This window comes from Leucoraja erinacea, chromosome 6 (assembly GCF_028641065.1).
Source record: "Leucoraja erinacea ecotype New England chromosome 6, Leri_hhj_1, whole genome shotgun sequence".
NCBI lineage: Eukaryota > Metazoa > Chordata > Chondrichthyes > Rajiformes > Rajidae > Leucoraja > Leucoraja erinaceus.
This window is the reverse complement of record NC_073382.1, coordinates 81,537,824-81,565,464: the sequence shown is the minus strand read 5'-3', so window position 1 is coordinate 81,565,464 and position 27,641 is coordinate 81,537,824. Positions and strand designations below refer to the sequence as shown.

Here is a 27,641-nt window from a genome sequence, read left to right as displayed (position 1 = left end):
CTCAATAGCAAGAATGTTCTTCCTCAAATTAGGGGACCAAAACTGCACACAATACTCCAGGTGTGGTCTCACTAGGTCCCTGTACAACTGCAGAAGGACCTCTTTTTCCGATACTCAACTCCTCTTGTTATGAGATTAATAATTGAATAAGATGACTTTTATTCCCTGGACCTCAAGGGTGAGGGGGGCAGATGGGGGGGGGGGGGGGGGGGTTTATAGAGGTTGGGAGGGTCAATACCTGTGATGGACCGGTCAGTGTCCACAACTGTCTGTAAGGACACGTGCGTTTAGTTTAGTTTGAGATACAGCGCGGAAACAGGCCCTTCGGCCCACCGAGTCCATGCCGACCATCACTCCCCGCACACTAACACCATCCTACACACACTCGGGACAATTTACATTTACACCAAGCCGATTAACCTGCACATCTGCACGTCTTTGGAGTGTGGGAGGAAACCAGAGCACCCGGAGAAAACCCACGCAGGTCACGGGGAGAACGTACAAACTCCGTACAGACAGCGCCCGTAGTCAGGATCGAACCCGGGTCTCTGACGCTGTAAGGCAGCAGCTCTACCCGCTGCGCCACCGTGCCACCCTTCTCCGTGTAGCTGGGCTAGGCGACTGCAGTTCGAACCTTCCTCAGCCGTTGGGTCTTGAGTGTGACGGGCATCTTCCTGCTGCTTCCACAGGGATCGGCATTGGAATGTTGGTGGTGGCCTCCCTGGTGTCCCTCTACTACAATGTCATCATCGCATGGACCTTCTACTACCTAGGCAGCTCCTTCCAGAACCCCCTGCCCTGGTCTTGTGAAGCCCCAGCAAACTTCCACCTGTGTCAGGTAAGCTCAGAGTTTAACTCACCTGTGTCAGGTAAGCTCAGAGTTTAACTCACCTGTGCTCAGTCAAGTAAGCTCAGAGTTTAACTCACTGTCAGGTAAGCACAGAGTTTAACGCACCTGTGCCAGGTAAGCACAGAGTTTTTTTTAATATAAACTAATAACTAAATCGGAAAAAGAGAAAAAGGAAAAAAGGGAAAGAAAGAAGAAAAGAAAAAGGAAAAGGAAAATTTCACGAGAAACCCGAAAAAGACAAAAGGGAAACCCCTGAACTAACAAAGAAGTGAAAGAAGCGGAGATATATCCCACTGCCCTTCCCTACGCCTGCTCACCCGACCCTAGTGTCGGTTTTGAGTTTGTGATCAACCATTATGTTGTTGAAGAAATTCAATAAAAGGAGACCATATTTTGGAAAATTGATTTGGTTTGTCACTCAAGACAAGCCTTATTTTTTCCAGATGTAGTGTTTCGGTCATTTCTGTGATCCACATCTTCACTGTAGGGACTGTTATCTTTTTCCAGAATTTAAGTATAAGTTTTTTCGCAGTTATTAAACCTTAGTCAAGGAGACGTCTTTGATATATCGTTAGATTGAGCAGGAGCTCAATCCCCTTGTACCTGGTGCCAATAGAGGGAGCTTGCAGTTTTCCAAAGGTTCTGTTTCATGTCAAGTGACGAGCTTATGGAACTGTGCCAGGTAAGCTCAGCGATCGCCCCCACCGGCCCCCCCCCCCGCCACCCGCCCCGCCGCGCCCGCACCGGTGCCCGGCGCCCGCGCGGCCAGAGTAAACGGCGCCCGCCCCGCCCCCCGCCCCGCCCCCTCACCCGCCGGAGCGCCCGCGGCGGGCCCGAGGCCCCCGGCCGGCCGCGCCAGCGCGCGGGCCGTGCGCGGGGCGCGGACCCCGCGCCGCGAGACGCGGGCGCCACGGGCCCGGGGCCCCGCCCCCCGTCGCCCGCGGGCGGCGCGGGGCGGCGCCACCGCGTTAAGGCGCCCGCCCGCGGGCCGGGCCCGCCCCCGCCGGGTCCCGCCCCCCCTCGCCGGCGGGGCCCCCCCCCGGGCGGCCCGCGCCCAGGTGCGCGGCCGGGCAGGGCCGCACCTTTGGCCGCCCAACGCCCGGCGCCCGGGCAGGCCGGGCCGGCCCTAGCCGTCCCCCCCCCCGGCGCCGAGGGTTCAAGGCAGAGGACCGAGCCGGCGCGGGAAACAAGCCCGGCCGGGCGCGGTACGAGGGGACCGGTCGGGGGGCCCCCCCGCGGGCGGGTCCGGGCCGGGCGGCCGACGAGTTCGCCGCCGACCGGCGCCCCGGCGCAGGGACGCGCCCCGGGCCCCGGCAGCCCCCCGCTGGCCGAAGGAAGCCCTTAGCGCCCCCGCCCGGGCCGGCAAAACACGTTCGGCCAAACGCACCCAACGTTGCCGGGCCCCACCCAGGGCCGGCCGCGGGGGCCCCCAACCCCCGTGCGCGGGAAGGTGGCCGGCGCCCCCGCCGATTCCACTCAATTTAAACGGGGCGGCCCCCCGCCCCGAGAGCGGGCGGGGCCCATCGCCGAACGGGAAGCGGGGCGCCCGCCCCGGGCCGGGGCCACCGGAGATGCCCCCCCCCCCCCCCCCCCGGCCCCCCCGCCCCGGTGGGGCCGGAGGCCGGCCCCAATCCCCGCACAATGGCCCGGAGGGTCCCCGCCCCGCCGGGCGGCGGCCGGCGCAACTGCCGCAAATGGGCGCCCCCCCCCCCCGCGCCCGGGCCCTTTGTAAGAAGGAGAATCCCCGCCCTCCGCGCCCCTGCCTCCCCCGGGGCGCCCCCTCCCCACGCGGGGCCCCCCGACCCCGCCCGCCCGCCCCCGTATGGCCGCGGGGCCCCCGGGCTGGGCCCGGCCGCTTCAGGGCGACTGCCGCCCCGCCCCGCCCCCCCGCCCGCGGCCCCCCCCGGGCCCCCGGCCCCCGCATCCCGTGCGCGCTCCTCCCCCGCCCCCCCGCCCCAGCCGCCCCCCCGGGTGCCGCCCCCCCCCCTCGCCCGCCCCGGCCCCGGGGCCCCCCCCGGGGCGGGCACGCCCGGGCCAGGCAGGCCCGGCAACGGCGGCCGGGTACATATTGGTCAGATCGAAAAGGTCTTTGGCGCTGATATCGGCAGTATTTCGTAGCCGCTGCGCCCCACCAAAGTCCCGAGTGTTAAGGATAGTTTTTTCCGAAAGTTTTTCACCTTAGTAACAGCGACCTCACCCCGCAGTTGAGGCCATTCATCCGCCCCCCGCTCTCTTATATCCTTTCTCTCAGCCTCGATCCTCTCTCCTCTCGCCCCCACGCCCACGCCCCACCTGCCCCCCACTGCTATTTCACCATGTTTCCATGTTCTCCCCCCCCCACATCCCCAAACCACCCCGCCTTCCCGACCTCCAAGTAATCTCCAAAGATTTCCGTCCGTCCCTCTCCCCCTCGCCCGCGCCCCCACCTCCCCTCTCCTCTATCCACTCTCCCCTCCCCTTTTTCCCCCCAACCTCCCTCACCTCTCTTGCCTCCCGAGCCCTCCCCCTAACCCGCCTTTTCATTCCCCACTTCCCCTCCTCCACTCACCCTCCACCCCCTCCGGCCCCCCCCCTCCAATCCCCTCCTGGCCTCTCCCCTCTCTCCATCGCCCACTCCATCGCCCCCTCCCCTCCCCAACTCATCCCTCACCGAGACCATCCCCCCCTCCCCCCCGTCACCCTCCCTCACCTTCTGGCCACCCCCCTCCCCCGAGGACCCCCTCGATCCCACAAGATGGGTCCTCGCCACCCCCACCGTGTACAATAGGTTTGTGTTCGCCCCCTCTCCCCGCCCACTACAACCATCACCCCAACTATCCTGCCACATCACCTCTCCCACCCTCGTCCATTCTCCCCACCCACCACCTCTATCCTCTCCCCACCACAGCCTCTCACCCACCACGCCCCCACCCTAATACCCCTCACCCCCGTGCCCACACGTTTTGAATTGGCCCTCCAGGGGTCAGAGTTTTGTAAGAAGTAAGCTCAGAGTTTAACGCACCTGTGCCAGGTAAGCTCAGAGTTTAACTTAATATTTTATTGTTAAGTGTACCGAGACTCAACTGTTGATGGTGTTATTAGTTTAGTTTAGTTAAGGTTAGTTTAGGTTCAGTTCAGTTTAGTTTAGAGATACAGCGCGGAAACAGGCCCTTCGGCCCACCGAGCCCGCGCCGACCAGCGATCTCCACACATTAACACTATCCTACACAGTCGGGACAATTTACAATTTTTACCAAAGCCAATTAACCTACAACCTGCACGTCTTTGGAGTGTTGGAGGAAACAGGAGCACCCGGAGAAAATCCATGCAGGTCACGATGAGAACGTGCAAACTCCGTACAGACAGCACCTGGTCAGGATCGAACCCAGGTCTCTGGCGCTGTAAGGCAGCAACTCTAGCGCTGCGCCACCGTGCCGAAGTGTAAGAAGGAAGGGTCTTGACCCGAGACATCACCTATTCCTTTTCTCCAGAGATGCTGCCTGACCCGCTGAGTTACTCCAGCATTTGTGTCAATTCCGACGGGTGTTATTAATTGGGGCAGATTTTGTATGAGGTATGTTTCAGTTTAGTCTATTGTCACGTGTACTGAGGTACAGTGAAAAGCTTTTGTTGCGTGCTAACCAGTCAGTGGAAAGACAACACATGATTACAATCGAGCCGTCCATGATAAGGGAATAACGTTTAGTGCAAGGTAAAGCCAGCAAAGTCCGATTAAAGATAGTCCGAGGGTCACCAATAAGGTAGATAATAGTTCAGCACTGCTCTCTGGTTGTGGCAGGATGGTTCAGTTGCCTGATAACAGCTGGGAAGAAACTGTCCCTGAATCTGGAGGTGTGCGTGCGTTTTCACTGTACCTCTTGCCCGATGTGAGAGGGGAGAAGAGGGAGTGACCGGGGGTGAGACTGGTCCTTGATGATGCTGCTGGCCTTGCCGAGGCAGCGTGAGGTGTAGATGGAGTCACTGGAAGGGAGGTTTGTTTGTGTGATGGTCTGGGCTGCGTCCACAATTCGCTGCAATTTCTTGTGGTCTTGGATGGAGCTGTTCCCAAACCGTGCTGTGATGCATCCTGATAAACCTCAATGATAATGTCTCTCTCACATTCCCACAGAATCTGACAGCCAACCGCAGCTCTTTGAGTGCCAGTGAATTCTTCTGGAAGTAAGTTATCCCTGCCCTGCCCTGCACTCAAGTTATGGTGAAGGGTGAAGGTGTTTCACACCAGGGCATCGGAGATGTCCTCATTCTTCAGGGAACGGGGGTCCCCTCTCTTCTTCTATAGATGAGACTCGCACCAGGGTCTCTTCTATACCCCGTAACTCTGCTCTCACTCCCCACCCCCCCCCCCACTCGTAACAAGGGCAGATTCCCCCTTCTCCTCACCTTCCACCCCACCAGCCGTCACATACAACAGATAATCCTCTGACATTTTCGCCATCTCCAACGGGATCCCACCACTGGCCACATCTTCCCATCTCCTCCCCTGTCGGCTTTCTGCAGAGACCGCTCCCTCCGTAACTCCCTGGTCAATTCGTCCCTTCCCACCCAAACCACCCCCTCCCCTGGTACTTTCCCTTGCAACCGCAGGAGATGCTACGCTTCCAAGTCCCTTTGCACCTCCGATTTCCAAATTATCTAGTTATTTAGAAAGTAGTCTACGCCTTTATCCCTACGACCGCACTCTGCTACGCTGTACTCCATCTGCCACTTCGAGCCACCATGGCTGATCATCCCCAATCAGTACCCCATTCCTGCCTCCTCCTCATATCCCCTGACTCCGCTATCTTTAAGAGCCCTATCTAGCTAGGGGAGGGGGGTTGGCGATGGGGTGGGGAGGGGTGTTGGGACGTGGGGAGGGGGGATGTGGAGGGGGTTGGTGAAGGGAAGGGGGGGGTTGTTGACGGGTTGAGGAGGGGGTGTTTGGGGGGGTCACTGACTCTCCGCCCTGTGCCACAGTGAGCGTGTGCTGGGACTACCCCACAGTGCAGGGCTGCAGGACCCGGGACGGGTTCGCTGGCAACTGGCCTTGTGTCTCCTGGTCGCCTGGGTCTTTATCTTCCTCTGCTGCCTGAAGGGGATTCGCAGCTCGGGCAAGGTGAGCGGGGGGGGGGGGGGGGGGGGGGGGGGGGGGGGGGGGGTGGGTGGGGGGGCAAGAGTGGGAGGAAGAGGAGGGGATGAACCAAGAGGTGGAGAGGGGGAGGGGGGAGTGTAAAGGTGGAGGTAGTAGGTGACGATGTGGTGCCTTGTGACCCTGCGACCCTGTGACCCTATGCCCTGTGACCCTGCGACCCTGTGACTCTATGCCCTGTGACCCTGCGACCCTGTGACCCTATGCCCTGTGACCCTGCGACCCTGTGACCCTATGCCCTGTGACCCTGCGAACCTGTGACCCTGTGCCCGATGACACTGTACCCTGTGACCCTGTGACCCTGTGCCCGATGACACTGTGCCCTGTGACCCTGTGTGTTTCAGATGGTGTACGTGACGGCCACATTCCCGTACCTGGTGTTGATCGTGTTGATCATCCGCGGCGCCACGCTGCAGGGGTCACTGCAAGGGGTTCAGTTCTACCTCAGCACCAACTGGCAGCGACTTGGCAGCGCCCAGGTAACGGGCACATGCACGCACGTACAAGCACGCACGCACACGCACGCACACGCATGCACACACACAGATGCACACACACACACATACGCGCACGCACACACACGCATGCACACACACAGATGCACACACACACACATACACGCACGCACGCACACGCATGCACACACACAGATGCACACACACACACATACACGCACGCACACACACGCATGCACACACACAGATGCACACACACACACACATACACGCATGCACACACACACATATGCACACTCGCATGCACACACGCACGCACAAGCATGCACGCACACACACACATATGCACACCTGCACGCACACACACACACGTACACGCACACATGCACGTACGCACGCATGCACACGCACGCATGCACACACACGCAAGCACACATACACATGCACACACACGCACACAAGCGGGCGCACACGCACACGCACACACACACACACACGCACACACACACACATACACACACGCCCCACACACACACATGTGCACACACACACACACACCCACACACACACACACGCACACACCCACACACACACACACACACACACACACACACACACACACACACACACACACACACACACACACACACACACACACACACACACACACACACACATACACATACACACGCACACACACACACACACTCACACATACAAACACGTGCACACACACGCACGCACACACGTACATATACACATGTACATACACGTGCACACACACCATGCGCGCACACACACAAGCACACACACACACACCATGCAAATACACACAAACACACCACGCGCACACATGCACGCACACACACGCATACACACGCATGCACACGCACGAATGCACACTCGCACGCACACACACTCACACACACAGACACATGCACACATGCACACCCACGCACATGCACACACACACACAGGCACGCGCACATGCACATTCCCATACAGACACACATCATGCTCACACGCTCACACGCACACGCACACACATACACACACACACAGTCACTCACACACACATACGCATACGCGCACACACACACGCACACGCACGCACACGTATACGCACACGCACACCCATACGCACGCATGCACAAACGCACGCACACTGCATGCACGCAAGCACGAACACACATGCGCACACGCACACGCACACACACATGCACACAAACATGCACACACACACATGCACACACACATATACACACACACACACGCACAAGCACACACACACACACAAATACACACACACACACGCACACACACACATGCACACACTCACACAATGCACACACACATGCACACACGCATGCACACATACACACACACCATGCACACACACACACGCACACGCACGCACACACAGCATGCACACACACATACGCACGGGCACACACACACGCACACACACACACATGCACGCACACACATGCACACACGCACACACACGCACATGCACATACATACACGCACATACACACACACACACGTACACTCCCATACACACACACAGACACACATCATGCTCACACGCTCACATGCACACGCACACACACACGTGCACTTACACACACACACACATACACATGCACACACGCGCATCCACATACATGCACATACACTCACACGCACATGCACACACACGCACAAAACACACACCATGCACACACACACCATGCGCATGTGCGTGTGTGTGTGTGTGTGTGTGTGTGTGTGTGTGTGTGTGTGTGTGTGTGTGTGTGTGTGTGTGTGTGTGTGTGTGTGTGTGTGTGTGTGTGTGTGTATGTGTGTGTGTGCATGTGCCGGGTGTGAGCGTTGGTGTGCCGGGTGTGAGGGTGTCTGTATGTGCCTTGTGTGAGCGTTGGTGTGCCGGGTGTGAGCGTTGGTGTGCCGGGTGTGAGGGTGTCTGTATGTGCCTTGTGTGAGCGTTGGTGTGCCGGGTGTGAGCGTTGGTGTGCCGGGTGTGAGCGTTGGTGTGCCGGGTGTGAGCGTTGGTGTGCCGGGTGTGAGCGTTGGTGTGTCGGGTGTGTGTGTTGGTGTGGGGGGTGTGGGTGTTGGTGTGCCGGGTGTGAGCGTTGGTGTGCCGGGTGTGAGCGTTTGTGTGCCGGGTGTGAGCGTTGGTGTGTCGGGTGTGAGCGTTGGTGTGTCGGGTGTGAGCGTTGTGTGTGCCGGGTGTGAGCGTTGGTGTGGTGTGCCGGGTGTGAGCGTTGGTGTGTCGGGTGTGAGCGTGGTGGTGTGTTGGTGTGAGCGTTGGTGTGCCGGGTGTGAGCGTTGGTGTGTCGGGTGTGAGCGTTGGTGTGTCGGGTGTGAGCGTTGGTTGGTGTGTCGGGTGTGAGCGTTGGTGTGCCGGGTGTGAGCGTTGGTGTGTCGGGTGTGAGCGTTGGTGTGTCGGGTGTGAGCGTTGGTGTGCCGGGTGTGATTCCGGGTGTGAGCGTTGGTGTGCCGGGTGTGAGCGTGTTGTTATTCCCCAGGTGTGGAACGATGCTGCCTCCCAGATATTCTATTCGTTGGGCATCGGCTTTGGGGGTCTGCTATCCATGGCATCTTACAACAAGTTCGACAACAATGTGGTCAGGTAAGGCAGTGTTGCCAACCGGGCGGGCAGTGGTCAGGGGGCCATGATGGCTGGCACGGTAGTGCAGCGGGTAGAGCTGATGCCTCACAGCGCCAGAGACACGGGTTCGATCCTGACTATGCCTTGTACAACTGTCCTTCTGCAGTTGTACAGGGCCCTAGTGAGACCACACCTGGAGTATTGTGTACAGTTTTGGTCCCCTAATTTGAGGAAGGACATTCTTGCTATTGAGGGAGTACAGCGTAGGTTTACACGGTTAATTCCCGGGATGGCGGGACAGTCATATGCTGAGAGAATGGAGCGGCTGGGCTTGTACACTCTGGAGTTTAGAAGGATGAGAGGGTATCTCATTGAAACATATAAGATTGTTAAGGGCTTGGACACGCTAGAGGCAGGAAACATGTTCCCGATGTTAATGGAGTCCAGAACCAGGGGCCACAGTTTAAGAATAAGGATTAAGCCAGGAGATGAGGAAACACTTTTTCACACAGAGAGTTGTGTCTGTGGAATTCTCTGCCTCAGAGGGCGATGGAGGCAGGTTCTCTGGATGCTTTCAAGAGAGAGCTAGATAGGGCTCTTAAAGATAGCAGAGTAAGGGGATATGGGGAGAAGGCAGGAACGGGGTACTGATTGAGGATGATCAGCCATGATCACATTGAATGGCGGTGCTGGCTCGAAGGGCCAAATGGCTAATCCTGCACCTATTGTCTATTGTCTATTATATGGGCCAAACTCAGGCAGGGGGGACTAGAGAAACATAGACAATAGGTGCAGGAGTAGGTCATTCGGCCCTTCGAGCCAGCACCGCCATTCAACGTGATCATAGCTGATCATCCCCAATCAGTACCCGTTCCTGCTTTCTCCCCATATCCCTTGATTCCGTTAGCCCTAAGAGCTAAATCTAACTCTCTCTTGAAAACATCCAGTGAATCGGCCTCCACTGCCCTCTGTGGCAGAGAGTTCCACAGAACGGAGCATGTTGGTTGCCATAGGCAAGTTGGGACAAAGGGCCTGTTTCCACATTGTATTATTAAAGGGATGACATTACATAAAATACATTGCATATAAAATACACCATAAAGTACATATAAAAGCTTAGTATATCACTTATAAAAGCATCAGAAATTATATACAACAAAACCAATACTTGAATTAAAATCCAGAATAAAAAAAATGATCAATGTCCTACAACGAGGCAACGATACCAGTGTCTCAACAACCGGGATTGGAAGCGTGTTGTGCTAAAACTTATGTTTGACAAGGCCACAATAAGCACATTTTTAGTCATTTATCCTGCAGATGAATTTATACATATGATTTATTCGGATAGCTTCTAATGTACTGACTCCTGCAGCCACAAACATGTTACTAGCACTACACCATCTAGGTTTCCTTAGCAGTGTACTCATGGCATCATTATGTGACACCTTTAGTCTCTGCAAACTTGTCTTTCCATAGTTCGACCACAGGCGTGCAGTATAGAGTGGTGTGCAGTATGCTCTAAACAGCGACATCTTCACCACATCTGTACACGCACCAAACTTGCGCAAGAGGATATTCGCCTGTACATACAGCACGCGTCGTTGCCTATAAATATCCTCATCATCTGTCGTTTGTTCTGTAATAAAATGCCCAAGATATTTCACCTTATTACAGACACTAAGATTATGACTCTGTGTAGGCGTATGTGACAATAATAATGGCATCTTTAGACATTTGTGCAGGTATTTGCAACGGCAGGTTTTAGAAGGAGATAGACACTACTAGCTGGAGTAACTCAGCGGGACAGACGGCATCTGTGCAGAAATGGGAGAAGTATGAAGAAGAGTCTTGACCTAAAACATCACCTATTCCTTTTCACCAGAGATGCTGCCAGTCCCGCTGAGTTACTCCAGCGTTTTGTGTCTATGTTCAGTTTAAACCAGCATCTGCAGTTCCTTCCTGCACAAGATTTAGAGGGATATGGGCCTTGTGCAGGCAAGTTAGAGGGATATGGGCCTTATGCAGGCATGTTCTCAAGTGATAGTAGTCGAATTAGGCCATTCGGCCCATCGAGCCCACTCCGCCATTCAATCATGGCTGATCTATCCCACCCAATCCCATTCTTCTGCCTTCTCCTCATAACCCTTGGCACCCGTTCTAATCAAGAATTTGTCTATCTCTGCCTGAAAAATATCCACTGACTTGGCCTCCACCTCCTTCTGTGGCAATGAGTTCCACAGATTCACCACCCTCTGACTAAAGAGGTTCCTCCTCAACTCCTTCCGAAAAGAGCACCCTTTAATTCTGACCAGCCCAGAATGCCAGTTTGGTCGGCATGGACCTGGTGGGCCGAAGGGCCTGTTGCCGTTAAGTGTGACTGCACGATTCAATGACTCCACTTACAGGTATGATATTTGTACAGATGTATTGATCGGGAAGGGTTTCGAGGGGTATGGGCGACATGCGGGCGAGTGGGCCGGCATGGGTGGGATGGGCTGAAGGGACTGACGTATCCTCTGCCCCCTCAGGGACACGTTGATCATCGTCACCGGCAACTGCATTACCAGTTTCATTGCCGGCTTCGCCATCTTCTCCATCCTGGGACACATGGCGTGGAAGAAGGGCGTGGCAGTCAGTGACGTGGCGGACACGGGTGAGGGCAGCGGGCAGCGTGGCCGCACTACACCGGACAGCTCCTCAACCCATAACAATTGTTCTCCGGGGATGAACAAAGTTCTATCGTATCGTATCGTTGCCCTTGGCACCCTACACAGCCCTGTCGCTCGGCACGCCTGGACCTACCTGATCTCCCGGTTGCCGAACACTCTAACTCCTCCTCCCATTCCCACTGACCTTTCTGTCCTGGGCCTCCTCCACTGTCAGAGTGAGGCCCTGCGCAAATCACTGCCTGCTGTACCTGCATGCTTACTTTCATTGACGTTTCGGGTCGAGACCCTTTCAGTCTGAAGAAGGGTCTCGACCCGAAGCGTCGCCCATTCCTCTCCAGAGATGCTGCCTGCCCCGCTGAGTGACTCCAGCATTTTGTGTCTAACTTTGGTTTAAACCAGCATCTGCAGTTCCTTCCAACAACATCCCAACTTTCTGTCCTGGGCCTCCTCCATTGTCAGAGTGAGGCCCAGCGCAAATTGGAGGAACAGCACCTCATATTTCGCTTGGGCTGTTTACACCCCAGTAGTATGAACATTGATTTCTCTAACAACAAGTAACCCCGGCATTCCCTCTCTCTCCATCCCTCCCCCACCCAAGTCGCACCAGCTTCTCGTTCTCATCTAGCAAACAGCTAACAATGGCCTGTTTCCTTTACCATCCTGACTTTTTTGCATGTCTTTCATCCATTTGTTCTAGATCTCACTACATCATTGTCTATATCTCTCGTTTCCCTCTCCCCTGACTCTCAGTCTGAAGAAGGGTCTCGACCCGAAACGTCGCCTATTTTACTCCAGAGATGCTGCCTGCTCTGCAAAGTTATTGACAAGTTCACAAGTTATACTCCACCATTCAATCATGGCTGATCTCTGCCTCCTAATCCCATTCTCCTGCCTTCTCCCCAGAACCCTTGACACCTGCTCTAGTCAAGAATTTGTCTATCCCTGCCTTAAAAATATCCACTGACTTGGCCTCCACATGACTTCCACAGATTCACCACCCTCTGACTAAAGAAATTCCTCATCAACTCCTTTCTAAAAGAGCACCCTTTAATTCTGAGACTATGACCTCTGGTCCTAGACTCTCCCACTAGTGGAAACATCCTCTCCACATCCACTCTATCCAGGCCTTTCACTATTCTGTACGTTTCAATGAGGTCCCCCCTCAACCTTCTAAACTCCAGCGAGTGCAGGCCCAGTGCCGACACCCACTAATTCCTGGGATCGTTCTTGTAAACCTCCTCTGGACCCTCTCCAGAGCCGGCACATCCTTCCTCAGATACGGGGCCCAAAACTGCTCACAATATTCCAAATGTGGCCTGACCAGCGCCTTATAGAGCCTCAGCATTACATCCCTGTTTTTGTGTGCAAGCCCTCTTGAAATAAATGCTCGCATAGAATTATCTTCCTCCAACATTTTGTGTTCGTCTCCTGTTACCCCCAACACACCAGCCGGGACCCCCCCCCTTAGACAGTGAGACCCCCTCTACACTGCCCCGTCACAAACCCCATGAAGTGAAGCCCCCTCCGCACCGCCACTCCTCCGCTTTCTACGCTCCAAGGAATAAAGTCCTCGTCAGCACATTCTCTCCCTGTAGCCCACGCCCACGAGTCCTGGCAACATCCTCGTCCCCTTTCAATCTTTCCCATAACATGGTGCCCAAAACTGAACGGGGTTCGGGGAGGGGCAGGGGAGGGGGTGAGGGGGGGGGCATTGGGTGAGGGGGAGGGGGCAGGGGAGGGGGCAGGGGAGGGGAGGTGGAGGGGGAGTAGGTGGGGAGGGGAGGGGGGGGGTTTCGGGGAGATGTCATGGCAGGGGGAGGAGGTTCGGGTTCGGAGAGGGGGAGGGCGGAGGGAAGGGGAGGGCAGGGGGAGGGGGGCAGGGGAGGGGGTTCGGAGAGGGGGGTTCAGGGGGGGAGGGGGAAGGGGGCAGGTGAGGGGTTCGTGGAGGGGGCAGGAGAGGGGGGAGGGGAGGGGAAGGGGGGGGGCAGGGGAGGGGGAAGGGGTGGGGGCAGGAGATGGAGGCAGGGGAGGGGGGGCAGAGGTGGGGGTTCGGGGAGGGGGGCAGCTGGGGAAGGGGGTCAGGGGAGGGGGGTCGGGGAAGGGGAGCTGCAGAAGGGGGTCAGGGGAGGGGTGAGGGCCGTGTGTGAGTGGTGGTGTAGAGGCGGGCGGTGATGTAACCCACTATGTGTTCACCCCAGGTCCAGGCTTGGCATTCGTGGCTTACCCAGAGGCCCTGGCGCTCCTGCCCGGCTCCTTCATCTGGTCTATTCTCTTCTTCCTGATGCTCTTCACCCTGGGGATCGATACCCTGGTAACTATAGCGCTCGCCCCAGACTTACAGTGTGGCACACACGTCACACACTCACAGAGTCTCACGGGAACAGGCTCTGCGGCCTACCTGCTTTGTGTCTCTGACCTGCACCCTCTTCAAAATGGAGTCCGGGGATATGGGGAGAAGGCAGGAACGGGGAACTGATTGGGGATGATCAGCCATGATCACATTGAATGGCGGTGCTGGCTCGAAGGGCCGAATGGCCTGCTCCTGCACCTATTGTCTATGTTTCTATGTTTGTCGGCGCTGGGCCTGTACTCGCTGGAGTTTAGAAGAATGAGGGGGGACCTCATGTAAACGTACAGAATAGTGAAAGGCCTGGATAGAGTTGATGTGGAGAGGATGTTTCCACTAGTGGGAGAGTCTAGGACTAGAGGGCACAGCCTTAGAATTAAAGGACGTTCCTTTGGGAAGATGATAGGAATTTTGTTTGTCAGAGGGTGGTGAATCTGTGGAATTCTTTGCCACAGAAAAATGTGCAAGCCAAGTCAGTGAATATTTTAAGGCAGAGATAGATAGATTCTTGATTAGTGCGGGTGTCAGGGGTTATGGGGAGAAGGCGGGAAAATGGGGTTAGGAGGGAGAGATGGATCAGCCATGATTGAATGGTGGAGTAGACTAGATGGGCCAAATGGCCTAGTTCTGCTCCTATCACTTTTGACCTAATACATTATGAATCACAGAGTCAAACAGCACAGAAACAGCCCAACTCACCCAGGTGTGGCACGGTGGCGCAGCGGGTAGAGCTGCTGCTTCACGGCGCCGGAGACCCGGGTTCAATCCTGACTACGGGCGCTGTCTTTACAGAGTTTCTTCAATCTCCCCGTGCTCTAGTTTCCGCCCACACTCCAAAGACGTGCAGGTATTGGCTTTGGTAAAAAATTGTAAAATGTCCCTAGTGTGTGTAGGATGGTGTTAATGCCCGGGGATCGCTGGTCGGTGCGGACTCGGTGGGCCGAAGGGCCTGTTTCCACGCTGCATCTCTAAACTAGACTAAACTCGTTTACTCTGGCGAGCATGCCCCATCTATACTAGACCCACGCCGTCACAGGGAGAACATGCAAACTCCACACAGACAGCACCGTGAGGCAGCGGCTCTCCTCGCTGTGATCACAAACGCAACTTGAGACAGATCCCTGGTTAAACCTTGTTGGAATCAACAGGGTGCCCGTGCGCTGCCTGCAGTGGGCTCTCTGGCCACCAGGTGTCAGTGTGCAGCTGGGGTGGGAGCTGAATGGTGAGATTGTGGTCACTTGGGGCAGAATGATTCGCGCTGTCTCATATCTCCAGTTGCAGCAGATGCAAGAAGTTGTGGGATGAGAGCAATTATATCATCACAGTCACACAGCGTAGAAACAGGCCCTTATTGACAATAGGTGCAGGAGTAGGCCATTCGGCCCTTCAAGTCAGCACCGCCATTCAATGTGATCATAGCTGATTATCCCCAATCAGTACCCCGTTCCTGCCTTCTCCCCATATCCCCTGACTCTGCTATCTTTCAGAGCCCTATCTAGCTCTCTCTTGAAAGTATCCAGAGAACCTGCCTCCACCGCCCTCTGAGGCAGAGAATTCCACAGACTCACAGCTCTCTGTGTGGAAAAAGTGTTTCCTCGTCTCTGTTCTAAATGGCTTACTCCTTATTCTTAAACTGTGGCCCCTGGTTCTGGGCTCCCCCAACATCAGGAACATGTTTCCTGCCTCTAGCGTGTCCAAACTCTTAACAATCTTATATGTTTCAATGAGATACCCTCTCATCCTTCTAAACTCCAGAGTGTACAAGCCCAGCCGCTCCATTCTCTCAGCATATGACAGTCCCGCCATCCCGGGAATTAACCGGGTAGAGCTACTGCCTTACAGCGCCAGAGACCCGGGTTCCATCCCGACTACGGGTGCTGTCTGTACGGAGTTTGCACGTTCTCCCTGTGACCTGCGTGGGTTTTCTCCGGGTGCCCCGGGTTTCCTCCCACACTCCAAAGACGTGCAGGTTTGTAGGTTAATCGGCTATGGTGTATGTGTAAATTGTCCCACGGATAGTGTTAGTATGCGGGGATCGCTGGACAGTGTGGACACTGTGGGCCGAAGGGCCTGTTTCCCTGGGGTGAGGGTTGAGAGGAGAGGGGGTTGACCACACTGGGGGTCTGGAGCCGCCTGCCGTTGAGTCTTGCTGTGCCTCGGTTGCAGTTTGGGAACCTGGAGGGAATCACGACGGCTGTGCTGGATGAGTTCCCGGCGCTCCGGCAGCCCAGGCGGAAAGCCATGTTCCTGGCTGCCCTCTGCTTCGTCTTCTACCTGCTGGGACTGCTGCTCGTCACAGAGGTACAGACCCGGGACGGCCACACACCAACCCCCATAACACGCGCCCCCAGAACACACACGCACCCCCAGAACACACACGCACCCCCAGAATACACGGGCACCCCCAGAATACACGGGCACCCGCAGAACACAGGGGCACCCCCAGAACACACGGGCACCCCCCAGAATACAGGGGCACCCCCAGAATACACGGGCACCCCCAGAATACAGGGGGCACCCCCAGAATACACGGGCACCCCCCAGAATACACGGGCACCCCCAGAATACGGGGGGGCACCCCCAGAATACACGGGTACCCCCAGAATACACGGGCACCCCCAAAACACAGGGCACCCCCTGATTACAGGGGCACCTCTAAAATATAGCACCAAAAAAATACAGGGAAATTCTAACATAGGACACCCCAAAAACACAAGCACCCCAAAATACAGAGGCACCCCAACAACCCAAGGCACCCCAACATAGGGCTCACCAAAATACAGGGGTACCCTCAACACTGGGACACCCCAACACTGGGGCACCCCAACACTGGGACACCCCAACACTGGGACACCCCAACACTGGGACACCCCAACACTGGGACACCCCAACACTGGGACACCCCAACACTGGGACACCCCAACACTGGGACACCCCAACACTGGGACACCCCAACACTGGGACACCCCAACACTGGGACACCCCAACACTGGTACACCCCAACACTGGGACACCCCAACACTGGGGGACACCCCAACACTGGGACAACCCCAACACCCACCCCCAACACTGGGACCACACACTGGGAACACACACGGGACACCCCAACACTGGGACCCCCAGAACACTGGGACACACCCCAACACTGGGACACCCCCAACACAGGGACACCCCAACACAGGGGACCCCCCAACACTGGGACACCCCAACACTGGGGACACCCCAACACTGGGACAACCCCAACACTGGGGCACCCCAACACTGGGGCACCCCAACACTGGGACACCCCAACACTGGGGACACCCCAACACTGGGACACCCCAACACTGGGACACCCCAACACTGGGGACACCCCCAACACTGGGGCACACCCCCAACACTGGGACACACCCAACACTGGGAACACCAACACAGGGGCACCCCAACACTGGTAACACCACACACCCCAACACTGGGACACCCCAACACAGGGGACACCCCAACACTACAGGGGACACCCCCAACACTGGGACACACCCCAACACAGGGGACACCCCAACACTGGGGTACACCAACACTGGGGCACCCCAACACTGGGACACCCCAACACTGGGACACACCAACACTGGGACACCCCCAACACTGGGGTACCCCAACACTGGGACACCCCAACACTGGGGACACCCCAACACTGGGACACAGCCAACACTGGGACACACCAACACTGGGGACACCCACACACTGGGACACACCAACACTGGGACCCCCAACACTGGGACACCCCAACAACACTGGGGCACCCCAACACTGGGACACCCAACACAACCAACACTGGGACACCCCAACACTGGGACACCCCAACACTGGGGACACCCCAACACTGGGGGGCACCCCAACACTGGGACACCCCAACACTGGGGTACACCAACACTGGGGCACACCAACACTGGGGTACACCAACACTGGGACACCCCAACACTGGGACACCCCAACACTGGGACACCCCAACACTGGGACACCCCAACACTGGGACACCCCAACACTGGGACACCCCAACACTGGGACACCCCAACACTGGGACACACCAACACTGGGACACCCCAACACTGGGACACCCCAACACTGGGACACCCCAACACTGGGACACCCCAACACTGGGACACCCCAACACTGGGGGGCACCCCAACACTGGGACACCCCAACACTGGGACACCCCAACACTGGGGTACACCAACACTGGGACACCCCAACACTGGGACACCCCAACACTGGGACACCCCAACACACCCCAACACTGGGACACCCCAACACTGGGACACACCAACACTGGGACACCCCAACACTGGGACACCCCAACACTGGGACACCCCAACACTGGGACACCCCAACACTGGGACACCCCAACACTGGGACACCCCAACACTGGGGTACACCAACACTGGGACACCCCAACACTGGGACACCCCAACACTGGGACACCCCAACACTGGGACACCCCAACACTGGGACACCCCAACACTGGGACACCCCAACACTGGGACACCCCAACACTGGGACACCCCAACACCACCAACACTGGGGTACACCAACACTGGGGACACACCAACACTGGGGTACACCAACACTGGGGTACACCAACACTGGGACACCTCAACACTGGGACACCCCAACACTGGGGTACACCAACACTGGGACACCTCAACACTGGGACACCCCAACACTGGGGCACCCCAACACTGGGACACCCCAACACTGGGACACCCCAACACTGGGGCACCCTATGATACAGGGGCACCCAAACACCGGGGGACATGGGTCAGTGAGGCAGGGTCCACATCAAATGCCGGCCGCGGGAGGTCCCTTCTGACATGGGGGTCAGGTGGGAGTGGGCGGGGGGATCACGTGGATGGTGACTAATTGACCCCTGTCCCTCGCTCTCTCCACATAGGGGGGTATCTACTGGTTCACACTGATCGATGCCTACAGCACCAGCTTTGGACTCATCATTATTACCTTCTTCATGTGTCTCGGCATTGCCTTCTTCTACGGTAAGCTCACGGCACACACCACCACCCCGGTACATCCGCACGGTGGGCCAAGGTCCAATGGTCAATGGTCAATGGTCAATGGATCAATGATCAATGGTCAATGGATCAATGGTCAATGGTCAATGATCAATGGTCAATGGTCAATGGTCAATGTCAATGATCAATGGATCAATGGTCAATGGGTCAATGGTCAATGGATCAATGGTCAATGGATCAATGGTCAATGGATCAATGGTCAATGGTCAATGGTCAATGGATCAATGGGTCAATGGTCAATGGTCAATGGTCAATGGTCAATGGATCAATGGTCAATGGTCAATGGATCAATGGATCAATGGTCAATGGATCAATGGTCAATGGATCAATGGTCAATGGATCAATGGTCAATGATCAATGGTCAATGGATCAATGGATCAATGGTCAATGGATCAATGGTCAATGGTTCAATGGTCAATGGATCAATGGTCAATGGTCAATGGATCAATGGTCAATGGATCAATGGTCAATGGTCAATCAATGGTCAATGGTCAATGGTCAATGGTCAATGGTCAATGGTCAATGGGTCAATGGTCAATGGTCAATGGGTCAATGGTCAATGGTCAATGGGATCAATGGTCAATGGATCAATGGTCAATGGTCAATGGTCAATGGTCAATGGTCAATGGTCAATGTCAATGGTCAATGGGTCAATGGTCAATGGATCAATGGTCAATGGATCAATGGTCAATGGGTCAATGGTCAATGGTCAATGGATCAATGGTCAATGGTCAATGGATCAATGGTCAATGGATCAATGGTCAATGGTCAATGGATCAATGGTCAATGGGTCAATGGTCAATGGATCAATGGATCAATGGTCAATGGTCAATGGTCAATGGTCAATGGATCAATGGTCAATGGGTCAATGGATCAATGGTCAATGGTCAATGGATCAATGGTCAATGGATCAATGGATCAATGGTCAATGGATCAATGGTCAATGATCAATGGTCAATGGTTCAATGGTCAATGGTTAATGGTCAATGGTCAATGGTCAATGGTCAATGGATCAATGGTCAATGGTCAATGGATCAATGGTCAATGGTCAATGGATCTATGGTCAATGGTTAATGGTTCAATGGATCTATGGTCAATGGTTAATGGTTCAATGGTCAATGGATCAATGTGTCAATGGATCAATGGTCAATGGATCAATGGTCAATGGTCAATGGATCAATGGTCAATGGATCAATGGTCAATGGATCTATGGTCAATGGTTAATGGTCAATGGATCAATGGGTCAATGGTCAATGGTCAGTGGTCAATGGTCAATGGTTAATGGATCAATGGGTCAATGGGTCAATGGTCAATAGGTCAATGGGTCAATGGTCAATGGATCAATGGTCAATGGGTCAATGGATCAATGGGTCAATGGTCAATGGATCAATGGTCAATGGATCAATGGTCAATGGTCAATGGTCAATGTTTAATCGTTCAATGGTCAATGGTCAATGGATCAATGGTCAGTGGTCAATGGTCAATGGTTAATGGATCAATGGGTCAATGGGTCAATGGTCAATGGTCAATGGTCAATGGTCAATGGGTCAATGGGTCAATGGGTCAATCGGTCAATGGGTCAATGGGTCAATGGGTCAATGGGTCAATAGGTCAATGTGTCAATGGTAAATGGATCAATGGTCAATGGTCAATGGGTCAATGGATCAATGGTCAATGGGTCAATGGGGTCAATGGTCAATGGATCAATGGTCAATGGATCAATGGTCAATGGTCAATGGTCAATGGATCAATGGTCAATGGATCAATGGTCAATGGGTCAATGGTCAATGGGTCAATGGATCAATGGTCAATGGATCAATGGTCAATGGATCAATGGTCAATGGTCAATGGATCAATGGGTCAATGGTCAACGGTCCAATGGTGCGGCAATGGTGGAGGCCCAGGAAAGAAGCGTTCGATATGTGACGGGAAGGGTAGCTAAATGGTTGTCGACGGGGAGATCCAGTGGGTGGGATACGAGGTGTTGTTGCCCCAGTTTGACCGCCCCCCTTCCCCCCCTCTCCCGCCACCCCCGTCTGCCTTCTGTGTCCACAGGGGTCAACCAGTTCTGTGACGACATTGTGGACATGCTGAGGCTCTGCCCGCCCTGGTGCGTCACCATGCTGCTCTACTTCAAGGCCTGCTGGATTCTCTTCACACCTCTCCTGCTGCTGGTGAGATCTCCCACCCTCCCCTGGAGCACTATGTGTCTTTTCTTTTGGTAGACCAACACCTGCAGTTCCTTGCTTATGAATGGCATGTTGGCCTTCATAACAAGAGTAGTTGAGTATAGGAGCAAAGAGGTCCTTCTGCAGTTGTACAGGGCCCTAGTGAGACCACACCTGGAGTATTGTGTGCAGTTTTGGTCTCCAAACTTAAGGAAGGACATTCTTGCTATTGAGGGAGTGCAGCGTAGGTTTACAAGGTTAATTCCCGGGATGGCAGGACTGTCATATGCTGAGAGAATGGAGCGGCTGGGCTTGTATACTCTGGAGTTTAGAAGGATGAGAGGATATCTTATTGAAACATATAAAATTATTAAGGGTTTGGACACGCTAGAGGCAGGAAACATGTTCCTGATGTTGGGGGAGTCCAGAACCAGGGGCCACAGTTTAAGAATAAGGGGTAAGCCATTTAGAACGGAGATGAGGAAACACTTTTTCACACAGAGAGTTGTGAGTCTGTGGAATTCTCTGCCTCAGAGGGAGGTGGAGGCCGGTGCTCTGGATGCTTTCAAGAGGGAGCTAGATAGGGCTCTTAAAAATAGCAGAGTCAGGGGATATGGGGAGAAGGCAGGAACGGGGTACCGATTGGGGATGATCAGCCATGATCGCATTGAATGGCGGTGCTGGCTCGGGGCCGAATGGCCTACTCCTGCACCTATTGTCTATTGTCTAATCCAGAAACATAGAAACATAGAAAAATAGGTGCAGGAGTAAGCCATTCTGCCCCTCAATATGATCATAGAAACATAGAAAATAGGTGCAGGAGGAGGCCATTCGGCCCTTCGAGCCAGCACCGCCATTCATTGTGATCATGGCTGGTCATCGAAAATCAGTACCCCGTTCCTGTTTTCTCCCCAAATCCCTCGATTCCATTAGCCCCAAGAGCTAAATCTAACTCTCTTGAAAACATCCAGTGAATTGGCCTCCACTGCCTGTGGCAGAGAATTCCACAGATTCACAACTCTCTGGGTGAAAAAGTGTTTCTTCATCTCAGTCCTAAATAGCCAACCCCTTATTCTTAAACTGTGGCCCCTGGCTCTGGACTCCCCCAACATGGGGAACATTTTTCATGCAGTTAGCTGACGTTAGATTCATTTGTAAACTAACCTTCCAGAGCAGCCCACTATGTTGGACCTTGTCAAAGGCCTGGCTAAGGTCCGTGTAGACAAAGTCTACTGCCCTGCCAGCATCAACCCTCTCAGCAACATCTTCAGCAAACCTGTCAGTCACGATTTCTCACCCATCGCCAGGTCTGCTTGGAGTGAATGTCAGGGTGAGGGCAGGGAGGGCTGAATGAGGAGCTACTGTACTGGAGTAACTCAGCGGGTGAGGCAGCATCTGTGGAGGTAAAGAATAGGTGATGTTAAGGACGGAACCCTTCTGTAGACTATAACTGTACTACATCCTCGGATTCTGAGGAATTCATTGCCACAGACGGCAGCGGAGGTCAAGTCAATGGGAACTTTTATGGCAGAGATAGATAGATTCTTGATTAGCGTCGCTCCTTGTGTGTACCGGTGTGTACCAGTGTGTAACGGTGTGTACCAGTGTGTAACGGTGTGTACCAGTGTACCGATGTGTAACAGTGTGTAACCGGTGTGTAACGGTGTGTAACAGTGTGTAACGGTGTGTAACGGTGTGTAACGGTGTGTAACGGTGTATACCCGTGTGTAACGGTGTGTAACGGTGTGTACCCGTGTGTAACAGTGTGTAACAGTGTGTAACGGTGTGTAACGGTGTGTAACAGTGTGTAACGGTGTGTAACGGTGTGTACCCGTGTGTAACAGTGTGTACCAGTGTGTAACAGTGTGTAACAGTGTGTAACAGTGTGTAACAGTGTGTAACAGTGTGTAACAGTGTGTACCACCAGTGTGTACCAGTGTGTGTGTGTAACAGTGTGTAACAGTGTGTACCAGTGTGTAACGGTGTGTACCAGTGTGTAACGGTGTGTAACAGTGTGTAACACGGTGTGTACCAGTGTGTGTACCACCCGTGTGTAGTGTGTACCAGTGTGTACCAGTGTGTAACAGTGTGTAACAGTGTGTAACAGTGTGTAACGGTGTGTACCAGTGTGTAACAGTGTGTAACCAGTGTGTACCAGTGTGTACCAGTGTGTAACAGTGTGTAACAGTGTGTAACAGTGTGTAACAGTGTGTAACAGTGTGTAACAGTGTGTAACAGTGTGTAACAGTGTGTACCAGTGTGTAACAGTGTGTACCAGTGTGTAACAGTGTGTAACAGTGTGTAACAGTGTGTAACAGTGTGTAACAGTGTGTAACAGTGTGTAACGGTGTGTAACAGTGTGTAACGGTGTGTAACAGTGTGTACCAGTGTGTAACGGTGTGTACCAGTGTGTAACGGTGTGTAGCAGTGTGTAACAGTGTGTAACAGTGTGTACCAGTGTGTAACCAGTGTGTACCAGTGTGTACCGGTGTGTACCAGTGTGTACCAGTGTGTAACAGTGTGTATCAGTGTGTAATGGTGTGTACCAGTGTGTAACAGTGTGTAACAGTGTGTACCAGTGTGTGTAACGGTGTGTAACAGTGTGTACCGGTGTGTACCAGTGTGTAACGGCGTGTGCCGGCGTGTAACAGTGTGTAACAGTGTGTGCCAGTGTGTAACAGTGTGTAACAGTGTGTAACGGTGTGTACCAGTGTGTAACAGTGTGTGTGTATCAGTGTGTAACAGTGTGTATCAGTGTGTAACGGTGTGTACCAGTGTGTACAGCATCAGTGTGTACCGGTGTGTACCAGTGTGTAACAGTGTGTACCAGTGTGTACCAGTGTGTACCGGTGTGTACTGGTGTGTACCGGTGTGTACCAGTGTGTACCAGTGTGTAACAGTGTGTACCAGTGTGTACCAGTGTGTACCAGTGTGTACCAGTGTGTACCAGTGTGTACCAGTGTGTACCAGTGTGTAACAGTGTGTACCAGTGTGTACCAGTGTGTACCAGTGTGTACCACAGTGTGTGTGTAACAGTGTGTAACAGTGTGTAACAGTGTGTACCAGTGTGTAACAGTGTGTGTGTACCAGTGTGTACCAGTGTGTACCAGTGTGTACCAGTGTGTACCTTGTGTGTACCAGTGTGTACCAGTGTGTACCGGTGTGTACCGGTAAAAAACGTGTACCGGTGTGTACCAGTGTGTACCGGTGTGTACCAGTGTGTAACGGTGTGTACCGTGGTGTGTAACAGTGTGTGCCAGTGTGTAACAGTGTGTACCAGTGTGTAACGGTGTGTAACAGTGTGTAATGGTGTGTACCAGTGTGTAACAGTGTGTATCAGTGAGTAACGGTGTGCAACAGAGTGTACCGGTGTGTACCAGTGTGTAACAGTGTGTAACAGTGTGTACCAGTGTGTACCGGTGTGTACTGGTGTGTACCCGTGTGTAACGGTGTGTACCAGTGTGTAACAGTGTGTACCAGTGTGTAACGGTGTGTACCAGTGTGTACCAGTGTGTACCAGTGTGTAACAGTGTGTAACAGTGTGTACCAGTGTGTACCGGTGTGTACTGGTGTGTACCGGTGTGTAACGGTGTGTACCAGTGTGTAACAGTGTGTACCAGTGTGTACCAGTACCCATGTGTACCGGTGTGTACCAGTGTGTACTTGTGTGTACCCGTGTGTACAGTGTGTACCAAAAGCCTTTTGTGTACCAGTGTGTACCGTGTGTACCAAAGTGTCGTACTTGTGTGTACCCGTGTGTAACCGGTGTGTACCATGTGTGTACTTGTGCCCCCGTTAGTGTTTGTGTGTACCCGTGTGTACCAGTGTGTACCAGTGTGTACCAGTGTGTACTTGTGTGTACCCGTGTGTAACGGTGTGTACCGGTGTGTACTTGTGTGTACCAGTGTGTAACGGTGTGTACCCGTGTGTACCAGTGTGTACCAGTGTGTAACGGTGTGTACCGGTGTGTACTTGTGTGTACCAGTGTGTAACAGTGTGTACCCGTGTGTACCCGTGTGTAACGGTGTGTACCAGTGTGTACTTGTGTGTACCCGGTGTGTACCGGTGTGTACCAGTGTGTACCAGTGTGTACCAGTGTGTACCAGTGTGTAACCAGTGTGTACCGGTGTGTACTTGTGTGTACCAGTGTGTAACGGTGTGTACCAGTGTGTACCGGTGTGTACCAGTGTGTACCAGTGTGTACCAGTGTGTACCGGTGTGTACCAGTGTGTACCAGTGTGTACCAGTGTGTAACGGTGTGTACCCGTGTGTACCCGTGTGTAACGGTGTGTACCGGTGTGTACCGGTGTGTACCAGTGTGTACCAGTGTGTACCCGTGTGTAACGGTGTGTACCAGTGTGTAACGCTGTGTTTCTCCTGCAGTTTATCCTGATTTACATCTTTGTGGAGATGTACAACACGCCGCTGCACTACGGCCCGTACGAGTACCCGGCCTGGGGCAAAGCACTAGGGGTGTGCCTGGGGGTGGTCAGCTGCATACAGATCCCCATCTGGTCAGTGGTGGCCGTGGTCAGCGAGTCCGGCACCCTGCGTGACGTAAGTACACAACCCGTCGGTCAACTCCCCCCCTCCCCCCCGAGACCCCCACCCACCCCCCCCCCCCGCCACCCAAGACCAGACCCCCTCCCCATCACCCCATCGTGTCAGTCGTGGCGGATGTAATCAGCGCGTCCGAGCAACCCTGCAGACCCCCTCCGCTCCCCATTGGTCAGTCGTGGCCCCGCTCCGGAAGACCCTCGCCCGCTCCCCATTGGTCCCCCCCAATAGACCCCACTCTGGCCCCCATGACCTACCCAGACCCCATGTTGACCCTACCCTGACCCCACTCTGGCCCCCTAATGACTCACCCTGCCCCACCTTGACCCCACCCTGACTCCTCGTACCCCTACCCTACCCTACCCTGACCCCACACTCACCCTAACCTGACCTCACCCTGCCCCACCTTGACCCCACCCTGACCCCTCGACCCCATCCTGACCCCCCATGACCCCACCCTGACCCCTCGACCTAGCTTGATCCCTTGTCCCTACCCTGACCCCCTGATCTACCCTGACCCCACCTTGACCCTACCCTGACCCCTTGACCCTACCCTGCCCCCCGACCCTACCCTGACCCCATGCTGACCCTACCGCCCTCACCGTGACCCTACACTGACCCCATCTTGATCTCACCCTGACCCCTCGACCCTACCTTGACCTTACCCTGACACCATCCTGACCTCACCCTGACCCCCCTGACACCCCAACCCCATCCTGACCCCAGATACCCCACAAACACCCCCCTCCCCCAGAGAGGCCTGGTCCTGCTGCCCCCCCCCCCCCCTGACCAGACCCCACCGCAAGACCCGGGCCTCTCTGTCCCCCCCTGACCCCCTGACCCCCTGGCCGTGCTTGCCGCCGCGTTGAGGAGCACCCTTGGGTGCCGGCTTCACCCGCCGCTCTCCCTTCCACCCGCAGCGCTTCCGGAAGGCCATCCGACCCTTGAACTCCTGGAAGGTGACCGGCGGTGACCGCACCTTCACCCAACACATCATCGACGTCCCCTTCCACGTCACCCTGACCGACCACGAGTTCACCAACGAGGGTCCGGGGCTCAGTGGCCAGAGCAGCGGGCCTGGTTCTGAGTGACCGCTGGCCGTGGGCCCAGGCTCAGAGGTCAGAGGTCAGGGGTTAGTGGCTGGACTGGCCGGGACCAGCCACAAGACGTGGCAATGGGTCAACCCCCACTGACCTCTGACCTGGGCCCTGGCTCAATGCTCGGACCACTCCTGCTGACCAGTATTGAGGATGGCTAGACTCTTGGCTCAAACACGGACAGCTCCACCATCTCAGGCTGCAATACAAGCGGGGGCCAGACAGCTGCTGGACCGGCCTGTCGCGGCCCCTGGCCCTGGACACACGGACAGCATCTTCCAGTACTTCCCACTCACCCACCCACTCACCACCCACCCACCCACCCACTCACCCACCCACTCACTCACTCACCCACCCTCACCCACCCACCCACCCACTCACTCACTCACTCACCCACCACCCACCCACCCACCCACTCACCCACCCACCCACCCACCCACCCACCCACTCACTCACCCACTCACCCCACTCACCACACCTCACCCACCCACTCACCCACCCACTCACCCACCCACTCACCCACCCTCACCCACCACCCACCCACTCACCCACCCACCACCCACCCACCCACCCACCACCCACCCACTCACCCACCCACCCACCCACCCACCCACCCACCCCCCCTCACCCACCCACTCACCCACCCCCCACTCACTCACCCACCCACCACTCACCCACCCACCCACCCCACCACTC

General features: G+C 55.2%; 1 protein-coding gene across 1 annotated transcript in view; it reads left to right on the top strand.

Moving 5' to 3' along the window:
• slc6a7 (solute carrier family 6 member 7) overlaps window positions 1–27,229 on the top strand; it is a 63,777-nt gene extending 36,548 nt beyond the window's left edge. The window contains exons 4-15 of the mRNA XM_055637432.1: window positions 690–838; window positions 4,959–5,008; window positions 5,804–5,942; window positions 6,320–6,454; window positions 8,959–9,062; window positions 11,573–11,697; window positions 13,912–14,024; window positions 16,227–16,361; window positions 18,988–19,087; window positions 21,179–21,297; window positions 25,675–25,848; window positions 26,769–27,229. Of these exons, the coding sequence (XP_055493407.1) occupies window positions 690–838; window positions 4,959–5,008; window positions 5,804–5,942; window positions 6,320–6,454; window positions 8,959–9,062; window positions 11,573–11,697; window positions 13,912–14,024; window positions 16,227–16,361; window positions 18,988–19,087; window positions 21,179–21,297; window positions 25,675–25,848; window positions 26,769–26,939 (1,514 nt within the window). The 3' untranslated portion in view covers window positions 26,940–27,229. The remainder of the gene's footprint in view (window positions 1–689; window positions 839–4,958; window positions 5,009–5,803; window positions 5,943–6,319; window positions 6,455–8,958; window positions 9,063–11,572; window positions 11,698–13,911; window positions 14,025–16,226; window positions 16,362–18,987; window positions 19,088–21,178; window positions 21,298–25,674; window positions 25,849–26,768) is intronic.
• The last annotated feature ends 412 nt before the right edge of the window (window positions 27,230–27,641 follow it).